Raw genomic sequence first — 24,322 nt, 5'->3', positions numbered from 1 at the left:
GTCAGAGGATAGCTGTGTGGAGTTGGTCCTCTCCTTCCACCCTTACATGGGGGAAGATCTGGGATTAAATTCAGTTGTCACGGAGACCGTCCCACGAAGTCTTCTATGACGTGCAAGCATTGAATAAATCACACAGTCCCTGTCCTCATGCAGCTTCTGTTCTAGTGGTGGAAGCAGGAAAAAAAAAAAAGGAATTACAGCTCTCTCGGCCTTAGCGCCATCTTCCTTGACACCCCTGCGCCATGAGAGCGAAGTGGAGGAAGAAGAGAATGCGCAGACTGAAGCGCAAGAGAAGAAAGATGAGGCAGAGGTCCAAGTAAACTCGCCTGCCCGCCCACGAAGGCCGCAGGAACAGCAGTAAGGGACGCTGGAGGCCGGGACGCTGGGACAAGCTGGACTGAGCTGCAGTCGGAGGAAGTCTCCGGACCCGCGACCTCGCCACCTGCTCGCAGAGACCACCGAGACCGACGCGCCCGTCGTCATGACAGCAGCCCCGCTGGCCCTTTGCCCTGGCCCTGTGGCGTTCTGGACTAGTTCTGTCCTCACTTGTGGCCAATTGTAACCCGTGTACAATAAACCATCTTTGTCGCTGTCAGCTGAAAAAAAAAAAAAGGAATTACAAATGAACACTATTAGCCAGCCAGCAATGGCACCTGCCTTTAATCCCAGCGCCAGGCAGTTCAGAGGCAGAGGCAGCTGACCTCTGGGAGTTCAAAGCCAGCAGGACAGGCAAGGCTGTGAAATGAAACCCTGCCTCAAAATGCACCCCCCCCCAAAAAAAAAAAAAACTCTTGATTTTTGTTTTTTAGATTTATTTTATTTAATTTATGTGTCTGTCTGTCTGTGTGAGAGTAAGTACAGGTACCCGAGGAGGCTAGAAGTGTGGGATCCCTCTGAAGTTACAGGCAGCTGTGAGCTGTCTAGGGTGAGTGCTGGGAGCCCAACTCCGGCGAACCCCAAGTAAGCCCTAATGTTTCCTACTGAGCAGGTGATGGATAAAGTGGATCTGAGGATGCTATGGGGGTACTTCTCTGAGGAGATGACACCTGGCCTGTGCTCTGAGGGAGAGCAGAAGCCGGAGAAGGTGCTGTACACAGAGACAAAGTGCCAAGCTTGAAGGAGTTTCTGGGACTTAGTAGAGATTCAGTTTTTCACCGGAAGGAGCTTCGTGGGAGTTAAGGAGGCAGCCTTGGGGACACTCACAACAGTTCCTGAGCCAGGGGGCTGGAGGAGCAGAGGCAGCCCCTGAGAGTGCCCCCCTTGCCGCCCCGCCCGCCCGTTGCCTAGCACCTTCGGTAAACAGCAGGCAGGCTGGCAGGCCTTGCCCTTGCTCCCTTCCTTCCCTCTGACTGGCAGCAGCTGTCCAGCAAGCCAACATCCTCCCCTGGAATATTTCAGGGGTAAGTCAGAAAATGACCAGCAGCCTCTAAAATGCCTTTTCTCCCATATACCTTACATGGGTATATTGGGTTCTCTGGGTGCTGAGCTCCCTCCCCTCGGAAGGAAAAGATGAAACACAACGATGAAGACACACAGTCACAGGAGGCAACTGCCCTCACACACCTACCCCAAGCTGCCACACTGGCACACGTCAGCCCAGTCAGGTTCACACTCACACCCCGTTTCACATCTGTTCCACAGCCAGGGCTCGTTTTCCTGAAGAGCACTCACAACCCGCATCATCGGCAACACGCACCAAGCTGTCAAGTCATGAACTGCACACACACAGCTCACACAGGACAGGAACGGAGCCACGTGGGACAGACCCGAGATCGGTCTCCTGCTCCATACCCAGAACCTCTACCAGATGTTCCCAGCTGTGGGTAGGCACATGTAACACAATGCACAAGCCACCCCGTCAACACACTGGCCTCAGTTCTGCTTCTCCATTCCCAACTGCTGCTCAAGGGTTTGATTACACCCGTGTCCAGCCTCCTCCCGGCCTGGGCCCGCTGGGTGCACAGCATTCTTCTGCAATTGAATCAAAGCCCTCCTCCCTGACACGGGACTAAGTGGAAAAAAAAAAATCAGAGGAAAAATGCCTGGGCCCAGGTCTGGGAAGGGGCCCAAAAGCTTTTACTGGGGGTAGGAGAGGGTGCCTTCAGTGAGGAACTCTGCCCGACACGGGCGGTGGACCGAGGACTCAGGCGTGGGTATATGCCGTGAAACACGACAGCAGCGGCCACAAGTGGAGCTCTCAGAAGACCTCCCAGGTTGGGGGGTTGGGGAAGGGAGGAGACCTGCGTTAAACACAGACTCAACTTTCCGGCCTTAAGCCTTTTTGCAGTTCTTTCTCAGCCCTTCCCTAACCCCAGCCGTGGCCCCCAGCTGTCCCCAGACGCATGGGGTGTGGCGGGTAACCCCCCTTCTCCAGCAGGCGCCCTGCCCCACCCCTTCACGACAGCTGCGGGACACCGGGAGGGTGGCCGCTCTCCAAGCCCTTGTGCGGGTGGGGATCTCAGGGCGCTGACACGAGGGGCACTGGGTCCCTCTGGGTAGCCCGCCTCCATTGGACCCGGGAACTGCTCCCCTGAGACTGCACAGCCCCCTCCTCCTCGCCAAGCAACCCGGGGCAGAAGGAAAGGTGGAGAGAGAAGAAGGTTCGGGAAGCGCGGCTGGGCCGCCCCTCATCTCACCCCACCCCAACCTCCCATCCCCCTCCCACCCTCTCCCCGCCCCCAGGGCCGCAGGGCCCGTGCCCTCCTCCCGCGGGAGATGGTCCGGGCCAAGTGGGCGCGTCCGGCCCGGGTCGCTGGGATCTGGTGTCCGCTGCAGCTGGCAGTGCGGCGGACGCGGGCACCGGCACAGCCGCCGGCGGGGCCGGCTATTAATAACGCTCCGGGCGAGCCCGGGGTCGGGCAGTCATGGCCAGTCCGGAACCCCTGTGCGGCGGGGACGGCGCCCGGCCTGCGAGGTAGGAGCCTCCAGGGCCCGTGTCGCCACTCAGTAGGAGAGGGGGTGCTAGGTGGGCTCCCGTCCTCCACCCGCGCGGCCCCTTCGTCGCCGTGGGTAGTGGTCCGGCCCGGGTGTGGCACGGGGCGGAGTCACCCGGGGAAGGGAGATGGGAGGCCCTGGCTTGGGGACTTGACACCTCTGGTGGTCTGTGGTATTTTGGGATACTTCCACCGGCTGCATGAGAATTAATCCTTTCAGGCTAGCAACCTGTCAAGATTTACTTGGTTCAACTGGCCAAGCATAGTACAAGTTTTATTTTTATTTTCCTTTATTTCTCATTCACTGTTCTTGGGGCAAGGAAGAAACCATTTGATAATCCACTGTATTTGAGCCACTTGGTGCAGGGTTGGGCACCTGCCAGCTTGAAGTTACGAGTCTGTTCAGTCAGCTTGTTCTTCCCTGTGTGGATCCGGTGAAGGCCTATAGAAGGATTTTTCTCTTAGCCCAACGCTGGGCCATAGCTGGACCCAGAAGCTGCCCACACTGTGGATCTGACCACTGGTGCTTGTGGAGTCGTTCTGTCCCAAGTCATGCTGTGGCCCAGAGACTTCTCGGTCTATCAAATTGTGGGAAGACTTCCTGGTACCCTCTGTTATCACGTGAGAAGATAAAGCTGAGCTGGACCTTAGGACATGCATTTTCCCTGAATTGCCCACACACATACTAACAAGCTTGATGTCAGACACAGGTTCTTGTCTGCCTGATGTCATACACACAACCCGTCACAGTCTGATGGATAGCATTAAGGAGTTGTCCAAGTCCTCTGGGGACAGGGACAGAGCGGCAGTGGCGCTGAGGTCAGGGGCCCCAGCTGAGCATGCTCCTCTCTGCTTGGCCTCCTGTAATCTGCGTCTTTGCCAGCTCAGTAGAGAAGCAGCTAGCTGTCGACAACATCTGGTACCCAGGGTGGCGGGGCAGCTCAGCCCAGAAGTCAGGAGGCCTGGGTCCTACACACGGGCTCTGCCGCTTGACCTTGGGGTTCAGTTGGCTTCTGATTGCCTTCCGAGGGCCCCACACTAGGGTACAGACAACTGGTTTTGTCCTCAGGATGTCCCCTCTCATCCAACGGACAAGTCGCTGCTCCGAAGGTGAGCTACATTCAGAATGTTGTGAGGACGCAGTGGGCCTCGTTTGGGATGGAGTTGGAGAATGATCAGACATTTGTTAACTAAACCATTTATTTTTTCTGGGCTTGGGAATGAACTTAGTACTTCCTACATGCTAGGCAAGTTCTCTCCATCTTAGCCTCACCCCCACCCCGACCCTGTACCCCACCAACACCCTAGAAAGACATTCAGAGCCAGGTGGTGGTGGCATGTGCCTTTTTTTTTTTTTTTTTGGTTTTTCGAGACAAGGTTTTTCTGTGGCTTTGGAGCCTGTCTTGGAACTAGCTCTGTAGACCAGGCTGGTCTTGAACTCACAGAGATCCACCTGCCTCTGCCTCCGAGTGCTGGGATTAAAGGCGTGCGCCACCATCGCCCGGCCTTTAATCTCAGCACTCTGAAGGCAGAGGCAGGTGGGTCTGTCTGAGTTCAAGACCAGCCTGGTCTACGAAGTAAGTTTCAGGACAGCCAGGGCTACTCAGAGAAACCCTGCCTCAAAAACAAAACAAAACGAAAAAAGACATTCTGAGTGCAATGCTCCAAACCCTCCTTAGGCCTATGCATAGTCTCAGGCAGAGGGTGGCTCTGCTGCCTTCTTCAGAACCTCAGTTGTGTTTCCCACGCCTTGCACCCTGGCTTGCTTCTCTCTGCACTGGGCATAACAGATGAACGGCTAAAAGTGAGTGTTCATGTAAGCGCTTAGAATAGTGCCTCGAACATGGTTAAGTCGTTCCAAGGTGGAACATGACGCAAAGGCCGTCAGCTGGGAAAGCGGGGACTCTGGCAGAGCAGGATAGGTGCGCCTGCCTGCTCGAGCAGGTGCTCCTTCCTAGCGCCAGGAGTTTTACCTTCTCCGGAAGCTCGGGTTAGTGTTTTTAGGCACATTGGTATTCAGGAAGTTGCATTTTTCAGCTAGATCCTTCAGATATTGTGGGCCCAGAGTAGGAGGTGTGAAAAGTTACCACATGTTCTGGCTTCTCAGGCGCTGGGGTGGGGGAGGGGCTGCAGGGGTGATGTGAGCTGAGGCTAAAAATGGTGGGCTAGGACCACCTCTTTCAAACTCTGAAAGCTGAGCCTGAAGACACATGTCTGTAGTCTCAGCACCTGGGAGGTTGAGGCAGGAGGATTGTTAAGACTTCCAGGTCTGGGACTGGAGAGATGGCTCAGCTGTTAAGGGCACTTGGTGCTCTTGCAGAGGACCTGGATTGGGTACCCAGCAACCACGTGGTGGCTCACAGCCATTCATAACTCCAGTTCCAGGGGATCTGATGCCTTCTTTTTGTTTGTTAGTTTTAGTTTTTGGGGGGACAGGGTTTCTCTGTGTAGCCCTGGCTGTTCTGGAACTCACTCTGTAGACCAGGCTGGCCTCAATTCAGAGATCCACCTGCCTCTGTCTCCCGGTGGTGGGATTAAAGGTGTGTGTCACCACTACCTGGCTCTGATGCCTTCTTTTAACCTCTGAGGGCACCATGTATACCTGTGGTGCACATACACGCATGCAGGCCATATAAAAATAAATAAATAGAAAAAAAAAGATAGAGCTCTAGGCCAGCTTGGACTACGTAGTGAGTACCAGGTCATTCTGAGCTTTATAGCAAAGGCTTTGCAAATGTGGCACGGAGCAACCATGTTGTAGCCAACGAATTGTAGCTAGACTGAGCTGCAGAGAAGCAAGAAGGCCCATTAGAAGGCAGGTACAGCTATGTGGTGGCAACACATGCCTTTCTTTATTCCCAGCACTCAGAAGGCAGAGGCAGGGAGATCTCTGAGTTTGAAGCTAGCCTGCTCTACAGAGCAAGTTCTAGGACAGCCGGGGCCACATAGAGAAACCCAAAACAAAAAGAAAGCTGGTACAAAGTAGAGCAAACAGATCGTGGCTTGGACTGGGGACCTGAGAGTTGTTGGAAGAGACTGGACGGAGGCTGGAGACTTCCTCTGGTAAGGGTCAGTGTTCAGGGAGATAGGTACATGGGGCAGGAACCAGAAGTGCACACCTCTTGCTAATCTACCTGCCGTGGGGGCTTGGAGACTGTAATTTGCGTGCAGCCTGAGTTCCACCCCCAAAACCCATACATAAGGAGAGAACTGCCTCTCATAAGCTGTTCTCTGACCTCACCGTTTACACTGTGACACACACACACCGCCCTCCCAACACACACGCGTACATATTAGATAGATAAAATGTAAAAAGTATGTAAATTTGAAGCAATCACCTCGTCCCTTCACTTTTTTCCCCCTCGTGACAGGGTTCTTCTGTGTAGCCCTGGCTGTCCTGGAACTCACATTTTAGATCAGGCTGGCCTTGAACTCAGAGATCTGCCTGCCTCTGCGTCCTGAGTGCTAGGATTAAGGCATGCACCACAGTCACCAGACTTTTTTTTTTTTTTTCTCATACAAGGTCTCAACATTTTGCCCTGGCTGGCCTGGAACTTGCAGTGTAAATCCGACTGGATAAGGACCTATGGAGAGCTCCCTGCTTCTGCATGGGATTAAAGGCATGCACAATAATGCCCCACCCACTTTTTTCTCCCAAAGAAAAAAAGGTTTTGATTATCTTCACCTGGTACTTTTTGACACCTCAAGTTCAGCTGCCCCCAAATTTTAGTTCTCTTGAAGCTGGGTCTATAGATCGGTCAAAACCTTACTGGTTGGATGCCGCCAACCACCTGTAATTTCAGCCCTGGAAGGAGGAGATGGGAATCCCAAGCAGGCTACCTGGGAAAGTTAGCCAATCTGTGAGTTCTGGGTTTGATTGAGAGACCCTTCCTGTTGGAGGAGGCTGCTTGTTCATTTCCTGGCTGCCAGAACCTAAATAACCACACAGAAACTGTATTATTTAAATCACTGCTTGGCCTATTAGCTCTAGTTTCTTATTGGCTAACTCTTACATCTTAATTTAACCCATCTCCATTAATCTGTGCATCACCACGAGGCCGTGGCCTACCAGCAAAGTTTTAGCACACCGGTCTCCAGCAGGGGCTTTATGGCTTATCCCTGACTCCGCCTCCTTTCTCCCAGCATTCAGTTTAGTTCCACTGCCCCCAGCTCTATTCCCCTATAGTTCTGCTATAGGCCCAAAGCAGTTGCTTTATTAACCAATGATATTCACAGCATACAGAGGGGAATCCCACACTACCTTCCTTGAGGACTAAGGGGGAAAAGCTATTCAGCATGGTTCTCAATATTAGTGTTTGGATCCATGGGCACGTGTGTGCATGTGTACGTATACACATATGGGTGCCAGACTGAATTTGGACTCTATGCAGCCGAGGATGATCTTGAACTTCTGATTCTCTTGCTTCTACTTCCTGAGGGCTGGGGTCATAGAAATGCACCACCAACCTGTTTGCTTGTTTGTTTTTTAAGCCTTATGACAGCATTCTGCCTGCATATATGCCTGCACACCAGAAGAGGGCATCAGATCTCATTATAGGTGGTTGTAAGTCACCATGTAGTTACTGGGAACTGAACTCAAGACCTCTGGAAGAGCAGCAAGTGCTCTTAACCGCTGAGCCATCTCTCCAGCCCCACACCTGGTTTTATGTAGTGCCAGGCCAGGATCAAACCCAAGGCGTCTTAAATGTCGCTTGAACACTATACCAACTGAGCTATGCTTGTCTATTCATGTGCATGCACATACGTGTGCGCGTGTGTGGAGGCCAGAGGTCAATTTTGGGTGTCCTCCTCAGCATTGAAACTGGAGCTCACCAGTCAAGCTACATTAAGTCTCTGGGGTTCTCCCGTTCTGTCCACTCGGTGCTAGGCTTAGTGTGACCACAGCATCTGGATTTCGCATGGGTGCTGGGGATCCAAATTCAGCTTCTCATTCTTGTGTGGAAAGCAAGCACTTTACTGTCTGGAGCCATCTCCCCAGCCCCTTGGTTTTGTTTCGTTTCCAGTTTATTTTCAAGATAGAGTTTCTCTGTGTAGCCCTAGCTGTCTTGGAACTCACTTTGTAGACCAGGATTGTCTCAAACTCACGAAGAGCCCCTGCTTCTGCCTCTAGAGTGCTGGGATTGAAGCACTGCCCGGCGGCGGCTGTGGCTTTTTATTTTTATTTATTTGGTTTTACATTTAATTTTTTATTTTATTTATTTATTTATTTATTTATTTATTTATTTTTTGGTTTTTCGAGACAGGGTTTCTCTGTGGCTTTGGAGCCTGTCCTGGAACTAGCTCTTGTAGACCAGGCTGGTCTCGAACTCAAAGAGATCCGCCTACCTCTGCCTCCCAAGTGCTGGGATTAAAGGCGTGCGCCACCACCGCCCGGCTTTTTTTTTTTATTTTTTTTAAAGATTTATTTATTAAGCATACAATGTACTGCTGGCAAGGAAGGTACCAGATCTCATTACAGATGGTTGTGAGCCACCATGTGGTTGCTGGGAATTGAACTCGGGACCTCTGGAAGAGCAACCAGTGCTCTTACCCTCTGAGCCATCTCTCCAGCCCCTACATTTAATTTTTTAAAATTTATTTTTGGTATGTATGTGGGGAGGGGTGCATGGGGCCAGAAGAAGGTGTCATACCCCCCTGAACTGGAGTTGCAGGTGGTTGTGAGCCATCATGAGGACGCTGGGAGCCAAACTTTGGGTCCTCTGCAACAACACCCCAGAGCTTTTTACCACTTAGCCATCTGTTCAGCACTGCCCCCACTTTAACTATTTATTTATTTATTGGGGGGTACATTCCTGGGACAACTTGTAGAAACTGTTTTTTTCCATTTGGACACCAGGGATTGAACTCAGTTTATCAGTCTTGGTGGTGAGTGCCATTATGTGCTGAGCCACTCCCTGAACCCCATTTTTGTGTGTGGGGGCCTATTTTCATGAAACCAGGTTGGCCTCAGCTCTCTAAGTACCTGAGGCTGGCCTTGAATTCCTGACCCCCTCCCTCCACCCCCCAGGTTCCGGAATTGGAGGCATGTACTACCTACCACGTTTGTCTTTCCTTGTTTTCCCAAGACAGTCTTTCCGTGGGGCACCCGGCTGTGTCTGAGAGTGAGTTTCTGTTCTTGAAGTGACCTAAGCAGAGGCTAGCCAGTGATGCTGTGGTGCCGTCAGGGAATACGAACAGTGGACTGGCTGTCTGTGGAAGAGGCAGATTAGCGAAGGGAGTAGATCAGAGTCTGTGAAGCTGCTGCCTCTAGCCCTGAGGTGGAGGCCCTGTTGACTCCTCAACAGAATCGGGCTCTCAGGCTCTCCTTCATGTCCATCGTCTCTCTTGCAGGGAAACGGGCACAGAGGCCAGTTCTCTTCAGGACGCCAAAGCCCCGAAGGAGGCCATGACTTTGAGCCCAGAGGCTACTCTATCTTTGGAGGGGACTGTGAACCTAGAAGACATTCTCTATCTGGGGGACTCAGTGGACTTTGAAGAGAGCCTCTACGTGGAAGAGTCTGAGAAGCCAGAGGAGACACTGTGTATCGATGAATCGAGGCAGCTGGAGGAGGCTCTGGATCTGGAAGAGGCAGTGAGTTCAGAAGAGCCCCTGTTTGTGGAGGAGCCTGTGAAACCAGATGAGGTACAGTTGTCCCAGGAGCCTGTAGAGCCAGCTAAGAACCCAAGCCCGGAGCAGACTGCTTGTGAGGGAGAAATGGTGGCCCCGGAGGAAAGCCTTCCGGCTCCACCGATTCCCAGCACAGAGGAGGACCTCAGCATGGAGGACCTGGAGCTGCTGGAGGGCCGTTTCGAGGAGTGTGTACAGGCTGTTTCCCAGTTGGAAGAGGAGAGGGACCAGCTTATCCACGAGCTTGTGCTGCTCCGGGAACCAGCCCTGCAGGAGGTGCAGCAAATCCACCAGGACATCCTCGCTGCCTATAAACTGCACGCCCAGGCCGAGCTGGAGCGGGATGGGCTCAGGGAGGAGATCCGGATGGTGAAGCAGAAGCTGTTCAAGGTGACCAAGGAATGCGTGGCCTACCAATACCAGCTGGAGTGCCGCCAGCAGGACGTGGCTCAGTTTGCCGACTGCAAGGAAGCGCTGAGCACTCGGGCAGCCCAGCTTTCGGGAGAACTGACCCAGCTCCGCGACGCCTATCAGAAACAGAAGGAGCAGTTGCAGCAGCAACTAGAAGCACCCCCAACCCAGAGCGATGGGCACTTCCTCCAGGAGAGTCGGCGGCTGTCAACACAGTTTGAAAATTTCATGGCAGAAAGCCGCCAGGGCCTGGAAGAGGAGTACGAGCCTCAGCTGCTGCGGCTCCTGGAGAGGAAAGAGGCAGGGACCAAAGCGCTACAGGATACCCAGGCCGAGATCCAAAAGATGAAGGAGGCGCTGAGACCCCTGCAAGCCGAGGCCCGGCAGCTCCACCTTCAGAACAGGAACCTGGAGGACCAGATCACACTCGTGAGGCAGAAACGTGACGAGGAGGTTCAACAGTACAGGGTAGGCTTTGTCCTCTGTGTCGGAGAGTTTTGCTATGTCCTTCAGGCTGGCTGGGAGACCTTAAGAAACTCGAGACCCTTCCTGCCTCAGCCTTCTGAGTGCTGGGATTATAGGTGTGTGCCACCATAGCCAGCAGAAGTGACGTCATTTAGGTGAAGGGAAGTCTGAGGTCTGTTTTATTTTTTCCTTCCAAGATAAAGTTTCCAGAGGCAGGCAGATCTCTGTGAGTTTGAGACCAGCCTGGTCTACAAGAGCTAGCTCCAGGACAGGCTCCAAAGCCACAGAGAAACCCTGTCTCGAAAAAAAAACAAAAAACAAAAAAACCAAAAAAACAAAAACCCAAGTTTCTCTGTGTAGCCTTGGCTGGTCTGGAACTCACTCTGTAGACCAGGCTGGCCTCAGACTTAGAGATCCACCTGCCTCAGCCTCCTAAGTGTTGGTCCTGAGTGTTGGGACTATCGGTGTACAACACCCAGAGAGGTCTAATGTATTTGGGGTGGGGTTACCCTTCAATGTGAAAGCAGGGACCTGCTCTTGGATCCGCTAACTCATTCTTTCCCCTGGCTCTGTATTAATTTCATTTGGTTAAGGCCAGCATTAGGATTTGGTGGGTATTTGAATTCTTGGTGTACACAGCTGTTTGTGTGTGTTGGGGATTGAACCCAGGGTCTTGTGCTTGTTTGGCAAGCACTCCACCACTGAACCATATCCCCTCCTCAGCCCCTCTTAAAAAAATCTTACTCTGTTTACTTTATGCATATGGATGTTTTATCTGCATGTATGTATGTGCACCATGTGCATGCAATGTCCAAGGCAGCCAGAAGAGGGCGATGGATCTGCTGGAACTGTGAGCTACTATGATGGTGCTGGGAACACCCTCTTCAGAAAAGCAAGCACTCTTATCCCTTGAGCCAGTTCTCTAGCTCCACACCCGACCCTGCCAATTATTTTCACTTTTGGTTTGTATAACTCTGTGGTGGTGGTGGTGGTGGGGGCAGTGGATCCCGGGGATTGAACCCAGGGCTTCACACATGCTTGGCAAGCTCTCTACCACAGAGCTTTATCCTCAATCCTCTCTCTCTTTAATAGATTTTGTTTGTTTTTTGAGACAGGATTTTTCTGTGTAACAGCCCTGGACTCACTCTGTAGACTAGACTGGCCTTGAACTCACAGAAGACTTCCTGCCTCTGCCTCCTGAGTGCTGGAATTAAAGGTGTGCACCACCACTGAGCTTTTAAATACAATTTTTAAGATTTATTTATTTTATGAATATGATGCTCTATCTGTACCTATGCATACAGGCCAGAAGAGGGCATCAGATCCCTCAACAATGGTGAGTCACCAAGTGGGTTCTGGGAATTGAACTCAGGACCTCTGGAAGAGCTGCCAGTGCTCTTAACCATTGAGTCATCTTTCCAACCTCCCCCGCCCCCAGTTCTCTTTTTATTTGAGACAGGGCTCAGTTTGACTAGGTTAGTCTTGAACTCACTCAGTAGCTCAGGCAGGCCTTGAATTTGAGATTTCCCTGCTTCTGCCCCCCCATGTAGCTAGGATGGCAAGCTTGTGCTACCAGAGTAAAATGGGCTACCATACCTGGCTTGGATTCTTAGGTTTTAAACACAAGGAAACTGGGGCTCAGTAAAGTAGTTTGAACCCGTGTCTGCCTACTCCTTCCACGGAGGCCTTTTTAAATTCTAACTCAACAGTGACTCATGCTTGGCTGTAGGGAGAGCCCGAGAGGCCAAGTCCAATGAGTTCATTCCCTCCTCTACCAGCCGCATTCACCCCCAAATACCACCTAGCCATCGTCCAGGGTTTGGGCTGGAATCTCTGCATTTTCCTTTTTTGTACATGCCACCATATCCCTGTACCCGAGTTATTTCTGATTAAGTGTGAGCCAGTTCTAAGCCCTTTTTAGAAGAGTGGGGTATAAATACCGCGTGGATAAACAATTACGTCTGCGGCTGCACAGACTGGGCGTGCGGAAGGCGGGGGCTATCTCTACTTATCTCCTTTTATTGTCTGCCATGCAGCTTAGGGGACGCACTAGGCAGATGCTGAGCGAAGAGTTGCTAGGCACGCTGAGAACGCTTCCATGTGGGGGGCCTTTTACAGCCGGCTTTGTTTTCAGACAGGTTCTCAAGCAGCCCAGACTAGCCCCAAAGTAAATGTTACCTGGAGCTCCAGATACTCCTGTCATCCTCCTGCCTTAGCCTCCCAAATCCTGGGAGGATAGCCATGTGCCATCATATCTAACTTGCTACATTTGCCTTTCGAAACATATATCTCCTTGTATAAACTTGAAATTGTATGCCTTTCCCTCAAGAGAAATCTTGGAAATGGTTTGCTGAGTATCTTACTGTAGTGCTTATGATTTTTCAAAAGATTTTGTTTTTACTTATTTATTTACTTTTTGGTTTTTTGAAACAGGGTTTATGTGTAGCCCTGGCTGCCCCGGAACTCACTCTGTAGACCAGGTTGGCCTCAAACTCACATGTTCTGCCTGCCTCTGCCTCTCCAGTGCTGGGATTAAAGGCGAGCCACATCCGGTTAAGATTTTATTTTGAATTATGTGTATTTTTTGGGTAAGTGCACATGCATGCTGGTACCCTCAGAGGCTGGAGGCATGGGAACCCCTGGGAGCTGGGCCTTACAGGTGGCTGAGAGCTGCCTGATGTGGACTGGGAATCGAACTCAGGTCCTCTTCCAAAGCCACTTCTCTGGCCCCATGTATGCTGTTTTTAAGACAGTGTCTCACTGTAGAGGACACGCTGGCCTCAGACTCTGCTCTCCTGTCTCTGCCTCAGGGATTGAGGTTTCAAGGCCTATCCCTGAAAGGGTCGCCAAACAGTGTTTGCTGAAGACTTTCCTGTTTCATTCTGGTTACTTGTCGAGGGTGCCCTGGGATTTCTCAGGCTGGGCCTGCCCCCTCGGAGTCAGTCTGGTGATATCATCACTGCCATCATCCCTCCATTCACCGTTTCTGTGTCTCGTATGAATCAGGCTCAGGCGCTGGCAGGAAAGACAGAAAATAGTCGGGAATGACGTGTTGCTGTTCTCCCAGTTTGCAGTCTGGGAGAGATGCCAGACAAAACAAACATTTTCATAAAATCCAAACATCATCGATGTTAAACAGGTTTCCTAAGTTGGGGATGTAGCTCAGTGGTAAGGAGCTTGCTTGGCATGCACGAAGCAAAAAAATAAAAACCACCTATGAGTGAGTACATGTGATAATTGTCTTTCTGTGTCTGGGTTACCTCATTCAAAATAATGTTTTCTAGTTCCATCCATTTTCCTGCAAAATTTAAGCTGTCGTTATTTTTTTCTGCTGTGTAGTACTCCATTGTATAAATGTACCACATTTTTTTTTTTATCCATTCTTTGATCGAGGGGCATTTAGGTTGTTTCCAGGTTCTTGCTATGACAAACAAAGCTGCTATGAACATAGTTGAGCACATGTCCTTGTGGCACGATTGAGCATCCTTTGGATATATACCTAAAAGTGGCATTATTGGGTCTTGAGGAAGGTTGTTTCCTAATTTTCTAAAAAATCGCCACACTGACATCCAAAGGGGTTGTACCGGCTTGCATTCCCACCAGCAATGCAGGAGTGTTCCCTTTTACCCCATAACCTCTCCAGCATAAGTTATCATCAGTGTTTTTGATCTTGGCCATTCTGACAGGTGTAAGATAGAATCTCAGAGTTGTTTTGATTTGCATTTCTCTGATGACTAAGGATGTTGAACATTTCCTTAAGTGTTTTTCAGCTATTTTAGATTCCTCTGTTGAGAGTTCTCTGTTTAGGTCTGTACTCCATTTTTTTTTTATTGGATTATGTGATCTTTTGGTGTCCAATTTCTTGAGTTCTTTGTATATTTTGGAGATCAGTTCTCTGTCTGATGTGGGGTTAGTGAAGATCTTTTCCCATTCTGTAGGCTGTTGTTTTGTCTTGTTGACCATGTCCTTTGCTTTACAGAAGCTTTTCAGTTTCAGGAGGTCCCATTTATTGATTGTTTCTCTCAGTGTCTGTGCTGCTGGGGTTATATTTAGGAAGTGGTTCCCTGTGCCAATGCGTTCAAGTGTACTTCCCACTTTCTCTTCTATAAGGTTCAGTGTGGCTGGCTTTATGTTGAGGTTTTTGATCCATTTGGACTTTTGAGTTTTGTGCATGGTGATAGATATGGGCCTATTTTCATTCTTCTACATGTTGATATCCAGTTATGCCAGCACCACTTGTTAAATATGCTTTCTTTTTTCTATTTAATATTTTTTGCTTCTTTATCAAATATCAGGTGTTCGAAGATGTGTGGATAGATATCCGGGTTTTCTATTCGGTTTCATTGGTCCACCTGCCTGTTCTTATGCCAGTACCAGGCTGTTTTCAGTACTGTGGCTATGATATATTTTTTATATTTTATTTCAATTTATTTTATTTGTATTGGTGTGAAGGTGTCAGATGCCCTGGAACTGGAGTTACAGACTGCTGTAGCTGAGCTGCCATGTGGGTGCTGGGAATTGAACCCAGGTTCTCTGGAAGAGCAGGCAGTGCCCTTAACAGCTGAGTCATTTCTCCAGCCCTATATAATATATTCTGTCACATTTACCCACTCCCTTTTTTCCATCACCTCTGCCAAGCCCTCCCTCCGTGTTTTTATTTTTGTAAGTCTCTTTAGCAGAGCAGTGTGGAGTGCCAGGCACTTCATTGTGGCCTTCTGGGCTTTCACAGAGAAGGCAGAAGAGTCTGAGTCTAAGGAAAGTAATGAGGGGTGAGCTCAGAGCCAACTGCAAATCCTGGCTTCACTCCCTCCCAGGTAAAACAGGATCATACCCGATTTTAACCAAAATGCCAAGAGACAGTAAAAATGGGATTTCTGGGGCTGGAGAGATGGCTGGTGGCCGGGAGGAGCTTGCTGCTCTTGCTCAGGCCATTTGCACCTTCCTGTAACCCCAGCTCTGAGGAATCCATGCCCTCTTCTGAGTGCCCTAGGCACTGCACACACTTGCTGCATGTATATACACCGAGGTATCGGGGAGCGTTATTAGTTCTTAAAAACTAGGACTGAAGGTCGCTTTCCAGGTTGCACAGAATGAGCTAGTTATTGTTTGTGAAACTCTTACAGGGCTGCCAGGCTCGGGTGAGACATGGTTTCTAGTCTTGACTGTCCTGGAACTAGCTCTTGTAGACCAGGCTGGCCTCAGACTCACAGAGATCTGCCTGCTTGTGCCTCTTAAGTGCTGGGATTAAAGAGTGCACCACCACTGCCGGCTGACTTTGGAGTTTATTAAAGAATATTGATGGACTGGAGAGATGACTAAGTGGTTAAGGGCATTGAGTCCTCTTCACTGCTCAACCATTAATTTAAAAATTTTATGTATGGGTGTTTTGTCTGCATGTATGCGTGCATGTAGTGCCCAAGGAGGCCAGAAAGCAGCATCAGATCCTATGGAACTGGAGTTACAGTTGCTTGTGAGCTGATATGTGGATGCTGGGAATTGAACCTGGGTCCTATAAAAGAGCATCAAATGTTTAAACATCGAGCCATCTCATCGACTGATGGTGGCGCACACCTTTAATCCCAGCACTCAGGAGGCAGAGGCAGGCGGACCTCCGAGTCTGAGGCCAGCCTGGTCTACAGAGCGAGTTCCAGGACAGCCAGGGCTACACCGAGAAACCCTGTCTCAAAAAACCAAAACCAAACCAAACACTGAGGCATTTCTCTAGTCCCCCACTGCCCCCACCCCTTCTTTTAATTAAGGGTCTATTGAGCCTTGGCTGGCCAGAAATTATTCTGTGGATCAGGTGGCTTCCACCCACCTATGCCTGCTTCCTCACCTAAAAGGTGTCCAGCTTTACCCAGCTTTCTGAGATGGTCTTCATTGGCCTGGTGGTGGTGGAGCCAGATTTGCTAGACTGCAGAGAGCCTCCAGGCACCTGCCTGTCTCTGCCCCCTCCCCCCTTCCCAAAACTGGGATTGTAAACACCCATGATTCTGGGGATTAATAGGTTCTCATATTGTGTGGTCAGCACTTCACTACGCAATTTCTCCATGTATTTATTTTTTCCGCTTTTTAAGTTTTTTTTGACAGAGGTTTTCTACACAGCTCTGTCTTGGAACTCACTATGTGGAGCAAACCGGTATTGAACTCACAGGGCTCTGCTGGGGTTAAAGGTGTGTGTCATCTCACCCAGCCTTTTCTTTTTCTTTTTTTAACTTTTTTGAGATGGAGTCTCAGGGACTCCAGGCTGGCCTCCTAACTCACGGTGATCAGGAATAACCTCGAGTCTGGGTGGAGTGCTAGGGTCAGAGGCAAGCATCACTGTGCTGTCTCTATGCACCATGCGGCATCGCCCAATCCCCACCCATGTGCTTTGCTTTACCAAAAGTGGGGCAGTGTGCAGAAACCGCCCTTCAGATGCCACGTTCCTAGGTGGTAAGGCCACATCTGTGTGGTCCCCCAGGCAGGGCTGGACACTAAAAAAAGAGCTTTTGATAGTGTTGGTTAAAGGGGAGCTTCCGCAAGGTCCCAGTATCACAGACGGATGCACCTCTGAACAATATCAAAGCTGACTCAGATCAGAGCACCTTCTAATAATAGCAGTGCCCAAAACAGACTCAGTTATTTCTCAACTGCCCTTAGAAGACTTCCCCACGGCAACACCCTTATCCCCAGGGCCCTGACCCTTTGGAGACAAGGTCACATACAGCCCAGGCCGGCCTGGAACTTCTGATTCTGTCTCCACCTCCAAAATACATTTGCCACCGCAATTTATGTTGTGCTGGGGGTCAAACCCAGGGCTTTGTAGACAGAAGGCACCAGCCCAAGTGAGCCACATCCCAGCTTCCCCATCCTGATCCTTCAAGGATCCAAGCCGGACTTGCTGAGCATCTTCCTTTCCTCCTAGAACTCAAGGCAGTAGAGCACTCAATCGCTATCCTCAGCACCACACACAGGTTGTTAGCCTATACTCATTTAAAGGTAGTGTCTTATGTAGTCCAGGCTAGCCCCAGATTCATCATGTAACTAAGAATTTTATTGAACTTCAAGATCCTCTAGCGTCCACCTTCAGAGTGCTTGCGTGTTCCACCATGCCTACTTCCTAAAACGTTTCTCCTTTCGGTGCTGAGGGTGACTAGGGTGTGGGCATGCTGGCAGTGCTCTGCCACTGACCTACAGCTCTAGCCCTTCATTCAGGTTTGACTCTGGTTTTAGTTGTGAAATGAGTTTTTAAAAAATGTGTTTATGTGAACTGGTGTGAAGGTATCAGATCCCCTAGAACTGGAGTTACAGACAGTTGTAAGCTGCCAGGTGGGTGGGGGAATTGAACCCAGGTCCTTTAGGAAGAAGTCCCAGTGCTCTTAACTGCTGAGCCATCTCTCCAGCCCCCATGAAATGACTTTTTTTTTTTTTTTGATTTTTCGAGACAGGGTTTCTCCGTAGCTTTTGGTTTCTGTCCTGGAACTAGCTCTTGTAGACCAGGCTGGTCTCGAACTCACAGAGATCCGCCTGCCTCTGCCTCCTGAGTGCTGGGATTAAAGGTGTGCGCCACCACCGCCCGGCTATGAAATGATTTTTAAACCTTAAAGAATCTCAATAATTGACGAAGTGCAGATAAATCCTTAACACCTTCCAACCCATATAAAGTTAAAAATACCTTAATATGTTTCTTTTTTAATATTTATTTATTCACTATGTATACAATATTCTGTCTGTGTGTATGCCTGCAGGCCAGAAAAGGGCACCAGACCTCATTACAGATGGTTGTGAACCACCATGTGGCTGCTGGGAATTGAATTCAGGACCTTTGGAAGAGCAGGCAATGCTCTTAACCTCTGAGCCATCTTTCCAGCCCCCTTAATATGTTTCTAGAAGAAAGCTTATGGATTATGAGGAACGTCCGCAACTGACTTAGCACTAAGTTAATGTCAGGCACTAAGCCTCTAGGTACCTTTTGTTTATTTATTTATTGTTTTTTGGTTTTTCAAGGCAGGGTTTCTCTGTAGCTTTGGAGCCTGTCCTGGAACTAGCTCTGTAGACCAGGCTGGCCTCGAACTTACAGGGATCCACCTGCCTCTGCCTCCCGAGTCTCTAGGTACCTTTTATTTCAAAAAGATTTGTTCATTTTGTCTTGCCTGTATGTATGTGTGTACATGTATGTGTGTTTGGTACCCACGGAGGGGAGAAGAGGGCATCAGATCTGGAGCCTAGAACTATTTATCAATAGTTTTTTTTTTTTTTTTTTTTTTGTGGTTTTTCGAGACAGGGTTTCTCTGTAGCTACGAAGCCTGTCCTGGAACTAGCTCTTGTAGACCAGGCTGGCCTCGAACTCACAAAGATCTGCCTGTCTTGAGTGCTGGGATTAAAGGCGTGCGCCACCACCGCCCAGCTTATCAATAGTTTTGAACCATTGTGTGGGTGCTGGGAATCCAACCTGGGTCGTCTGCAAGAGTAACAAGTGCTCTTAACAGCTGAGCCATCTCTTCAGCTTCCCTTTCCACTCTTGTTAAGATTTAAATAATAAAATGATTGGTAAACTTTTTTTTTTCTTTTTGTTTTTCAGCAGGGTTTTTGTGTAGCCCTGGTCTAAAACTCAGAGACCCTCCCGCCAGCCCTGGAGTGCTCGGGTTAAAGGCGCGCCCACCACCAGGCATTTTCACAGCTGCGTCACTGTCAAGACACTTCTCAGAAACTTCTGTCTTGTTTTCTGAAACAGGGTTTCTCCGTGTAACAGCACTGGCTATCCAGGAACTCTTTGTTAGACCAGGTTAGCTTCGGATTCAGAGATCCACCTGCCTCTGCCTCCCTAGTGCTGGGATTAAAGGCTTGCGCCACCACCGCCCAGCTGGCTTTTTGTATTTTTGAGACAGGGTTTCTCTATGTAGCCTTGGCTGTTCTGAGTGTTGGGATTAAAAGCGTGAGCCACCACCACTAGGCCTCAGAACTGATTTCTTTTTTTTTTTTTTTAAATATTTATTATGTATACAATATTCTGTCTGTGTGTCTGCCTGTAGGCCAGAAGAGGGCATCAGATCTCATTTCAGATGGTTGTGAGCCACCATGTGGTTGCTGGGAATTGAACTCAGGACCTTTGGAAGAGCAGGCAATGCTCTTAACCGCTGAGCCATCTCTCCAGCCCTCAGAACTGATTTCTTACCCTAGCCTATGAAGGTAGTATCAATCTCAATATCACTATATTCAATGATATAGGTCGGGCATAGTGGTGAATCTCTTCCCTGCACTAAAGAGGCAGAGGCAGGTGGATCTCTAAGTGTGAGGCCAGTTTGTCTACAGACCATGTTCCAGGAGAGAGGATGCACAGAAAAACTCTGTGTATGTGTGTGTATGTGAGGGGGAAGGGGGACCAAACCAACCAAACGGTAACAAAATCACAGAACAATGTGAAGTGCTGTATATAGCAGATGTCAGGTGTTTATCGTCTGGCTCACAACCATCTGGCCCTTCTGCGCAGGAGCAGCTGGAGGAGATGGAGGAGAGACAGAGGCAGTTACGAAGCGGCGTGCAGGTCCAGCAACAGAAGAACAAAGAGATGGAGCAGCTGAGGACCAGCCTCGCTGAAGAACTTTCAACGTATAAGTCAGTTTTCTCTGCTTCCCAAGCCACGTCTACAACTGACTGATGGGGGGAGGGCCCACGGAATATCTTACTTAACGAAAGAAAACAAAACCATTTGGGGAACTGACTTTCAAACAGTTGAAAACCAGCTCTCTCTTTTTAAAGGGCTATGCTACCCAAGAGTCTGGAACAGGCTGATGCAGCTACTTCTCAGGCAGGTGGAGTCGAGGCCGAATCCCAAGGTGATCTTTGTGCACAGATCGTTATCGCTGCTTTCCTAACAGTACTAACTAATGCCTTATTCTGGAGGGTCTTAGCTGTTACCCTTGCTTGGGATTCTCTTACCTCAATCTGCGTAGTTACAGGCATGTGCCTCTGTACCTGGTTACTTAATATCCTTTTATTATTGTTATTTTTTTTGTTTTTCAAAAACAGGGTTTCTCTGTATAACCAACCGGCTTGGCTGCTCTGGAACTCGCTTTGTAGACCAGGCTGGCCTCGAACTCAAGAGATCCGCCTGCCTCTCCCTCCCAAGTGCTGGGATTAATGCCTGAGAAAGCTTTAATTTTTAATGAGACACAAAATTACATTTGGCCATTTTGCTGGGCCTCACCAATAATATTTTTGAGACAGGTCTCACCTTGTAGCTTTGGTTGGCCTTTTGTGTAGGCCATGTTGGCCTTGAACTCACAGAGATCCATTTTCCTCTGTCTTCCAAGTACTTGGATTAATTACCACGATCGTCAAGAGCTTTTGGTGTTTTATTTTCCAAGAGTTTCTTTGTAGCTTTGGGGCCTTCCTGAACTAGCTTTTGTAGACCAGGCTGGCCTCGAACTCTCAGAGATCCACCTGCCTCTGCCTCCCAAGTGCTGGGATTAAAGGCGTGCGCCACCACCATCCAGCGTCAATAACCTTTATATTACAGATACATCATCTAGTGGCCAGAGTGGGTTCAGCAGTTAAGAATGCTAGCTCAGAATATAGGTTTGGCTCCCAGAACTCACATGCAATTCAATCGTCTATAACTCCAGTTCTAGAGGATCTGGTGCCCTCTTCTGGCCTTTATGAGCACCAGGCACAGGCATACACGCAGGCAAAACATTCACTCACACGTAAAATAAAAGATATTTAAAGTAAACAAAATCCAAGCTCTATATACATCCTTCCAACTCTGATATTCAGTTTCCTTGGTATGGCACAAAAAACAATCCTATTATCAAATTAAGACTGACAAAGGAGGCCAACAGGAATAAATGACTCACTTAAAAAGTCATTGAAGATACTCCTGGAGCCCAAATTTAGTCAATGTATAAAATAATCACCAAGCATGTCCACTCATCTGTCAGAGAGGGTTTGAGTACACAGAAGCTAAAGGCAGTTATGGGCTACCCCATTGGGTGCTGGGAACCACACTTATGTCTTTTTTGTTGTTGTTTTTTTTGTTTTTGTTTTTCGAGACAGGGTTTCTCTGTGGCTTTGGAGCACTTATGTCTTCTTGAAGAGCAGTGTGTGCTCTTAAATGCTAAACTATCTCTCCAGCCCCTTTTCACATAATAAAAATACAAAAGCTGGGGACTTATTCAGTAGTTGGGAAGTTTTAGGGCAAGAAGGGGGAAAAAAAAACCAGAAGCTAAGTTGTATACAATACAGATGTCCATACATTTTCTTTCCTAGTTAAATTTGGATACCAACTGGTACGCAGTAACTTCAACTGATTCATTCTGTAAGTTTCTAGATTTTCTTTTATGATCACCTGGGAGTTACAACCTTGCAATTGACAATGACCTGATGAGCACTTTTGTATGGACTGGAAAGGATAACAGTCTAAACAGAGGATCCGAGCAGAGGATGCAGCTGAGTCGGTGGACTGCATGTATAGCATGAACAAAGCCCCAGCACTGCGTAACGGGGGCGGGTGGTGCACATCTGCAATCTAGTGCCTGAGACAAGAGCACCCTCAAGGACTGCCTGGGCTGAAGGAGACGGGCTAGAGACGGTGCAGTGCTGTGGAGCCCTTGTTCTTGCAGGGGACCCAGGTTTGAGTCCCAGAGCCCACAGCCACCCATAACTCAACTTCTGGGGCACCTGACACCCTTGTCTGGCCTCCTCAGGCACCAAGCATAACACATGCAGGCAAAGCACACACATACACACACACTTGAAAAGATCAGGTGGTGGTGGCACACGGCTTTAATCCCAGTACTCAGGAGGCGGACGCAGGAGGATCTCTTGAGTTTGATGCCAGCCTGGTCTATAAGAGCTAGTTCCAGGGCAGCTTGAGCTGTTACATAGAGAAATCCTCTTTCAAAAAAAAGGACACGACAACAGTTGTTGCTCGTGTGAAGGAACATGGGTCAGTTTCCATCATTCTCATCAGGAGTTGAAAACTCCTGTGACTCCAGCTCCAGGGGATATGGTGTCTCTTTCTGACCTCCATGGGCTCCTATGCACACATCACACACACCCTCAAAAGTCAAAACAAAACCACCAGAACTTTGAACTTGTCCTGCCTCATCCCGAGTGCTAAAATTGTTGCCATACACCACATCTGCTTACTTTATTCTCTCACCCCACTGTCACAGATGACTATATTTAGTTTTTATATTGTAGCCAGGCATGGTGGTACCAGGCACATGACTTTAACCTCAACACTGAGGCAGATTGGATCTGAGTTAAAGGCCAACCTGGTCTACATAGTCAACTTCAGGTCAGGCAAGGATACATGGTAAAATCAATCAAACTACAGTCTACCCTAAGAAAACCCTGGCAGCTCATTGTTATAAAATCTTCTAATGTATTATTTCAAATTGTACAAGTGCAAACTTAATTGTATTTCTTTCAATCTTACAGGAACTCTTTAGAAACGTATGGCCGGATACATAACCCAGAAACAACAAAGCATTTGTATCAAAGCGCCACCAGGGATGGACTTTTCACCAAACAGGAAAGAGTGCCAGTAGCGGGCAAGCAATTCATCCTGTGAAAATTGCCCAGAGATTTTAGGGTTGGCTGGAAGCAGAATACCAGTCAACTGGTATTACCTGGACTCTTTTCTGTAGGCTGCTAGTACTGATCTTAATGCACTGTGGGATGGGAAATGAGCCTTTTTATTCTTCAGCAGCACACTGGGTATAACAGATGTATCACATCTGGCAATATTGTGAAGATTATTTATTGCTTTGTGCTGACCCAAACCAAGAACATTCAAGGGAAAAGTTGGGGTCAAAAGGCAGCCAATCTTCGCTATACAGATCCACTACTTGGGTCCCTTTGAGCTATGGGTATTGGATTTTAAATGACTCTTTCACAAAGCTATTTCCCCCTTAATGTCTGCACTCAAATATTTGCTCTTAAAACAGAGCCAAGATAGCTATTTTTTTTTTTTTTTGACAAAGGACCTCACTTATATATAGCCCTGGCTGGCCTAGAACTCACTTTTCAGACAATGCTAGCCCTGAACTCGCAGAGATCTGCCTGCCTCTACAGTACCGAGATTAAAGACAACATTGAGTTTGTCTTTTTTGAGACAAGATTTTCAAGTAGTCTAGGCTGGTATCTAACTTGTTATGTAGGTCAGGATGACCTTGAACTTCTGATCTTGCCTCAACCCCCAATTACTAGGACTACAGGTGTCTGTCACCAAGACACTCCTCTCCACACACCCCCAAGGTATCTCCATGTAGTGATTTGGCTTTCTTGGAACACATTACACAGACAAGGGCCTCAAACTCAGAGATCCTCCTTAGTGCTGGGGTTAAAGACCTGTGCCATCACAGCCAGCCCAACACACACTAAAACGAGAACAGGAACCACTTTGAAATTGGACCAGACACTCCATTATTCAGACTTTCCCAAAAAAAAAAAACACAAAACAACAACAACAACAACAAAAAAAACCATCACTGGTTCTGGAGGCAACAGTCATCTAGACAGTTCAAGCAAAATAAGTCATTTTATCTGGTTTTTGCATGTGGTATTAAAGGCACTCATAGCCAACCCTTTAAAAGTAGGGGGTCCCAGTAAAAAACACTGGACAGATACAAGGTCTCTAACACAAGCCTCTTTCAAATTTAAACTGCCTTAAATTCTCTATTATACTGCCTTTGACAAATTAGAAACTTGTGTAGCTCTTTAGGGAAGACTTCAAAAATATGTAATTTTACCAAGACTAGTTTGTGTACTGTTTGGTAATGCCCTCACTTTCCTTGGCAGGAGTAAAGTTCTTTTTTTATGCTTCTGGATCAATTACATTTATTTTAATCTTGACAGTCAAGACCATGGAAAACAACTGTCATTCAAAACAATTCTT

The 24,322-nt window shown here is 48.6% G+C and overlaps 1 protein-coding gene across 5 annotated transcripts; it reads left to right on the top strand.

Annotated features, from left to right (window-relative positions):
- The first annotated feature begins 2,737 nt into the window (after positions 1-2,737).
- Sync (syncoilin, intermediate filament protein) lies at positions 2,738-24,248 on the top strand. 5 transcript variants are annotated; one of them, XM_057783697.1, is made up of 5 exons: positions 2,738-2,914; positions 9,285-10,440; positions 19,910-20,034; positions 20,179-20,255; positions 22,864-22,992. In XM_057783697.1, exons 1-5 carry the CDS (start codon positions 2,865-2,867, stop codon positions 22,872-22,874), a joined length of 1,419 nt encoding a protein of 472 aa, XP_057639680.1. In that variant the 5' UTR covers positions 2,738-2,864; the 3' UTR covers positions 22,875-22,992. The 5 variants fall into 5 exon arrangements, with proteins under 5 accessions (XP_057639680.1, XP_057639677.1, XP_057639679.1 ...); XM_057783694.1 differs by lacking the exon at positions 22,864-22,992 and adding an exon at positions 20,449-21,098; XM_057783696.1 differs by lacking the exon at positions 20,179-20,255 and having other exon boundaries at positions 22,864-24,248.
- The last annotated feature ends 74 nt before the right edge of the window (positions 24,249-24,322 follow it).

The sequence above is a fragment of the Chionomys nivalis genome, chromosome 11 (genome assembly GCF_950005125.1).
Source record: "Chionomys nivalis chromosome 11, mChiNiv1.1, whole genome shotgun sequence".
In the NCBI taxonomy this organism is placed as follows: Eukaryota; Metazoa; Chordata; class Mammalia; order Rodentia; family Cricetidae; genus Chionomys; species Chionomys nivalis.
This window is presented reverse-complemented; position numbering and strand designations above follow the sequence as displayed.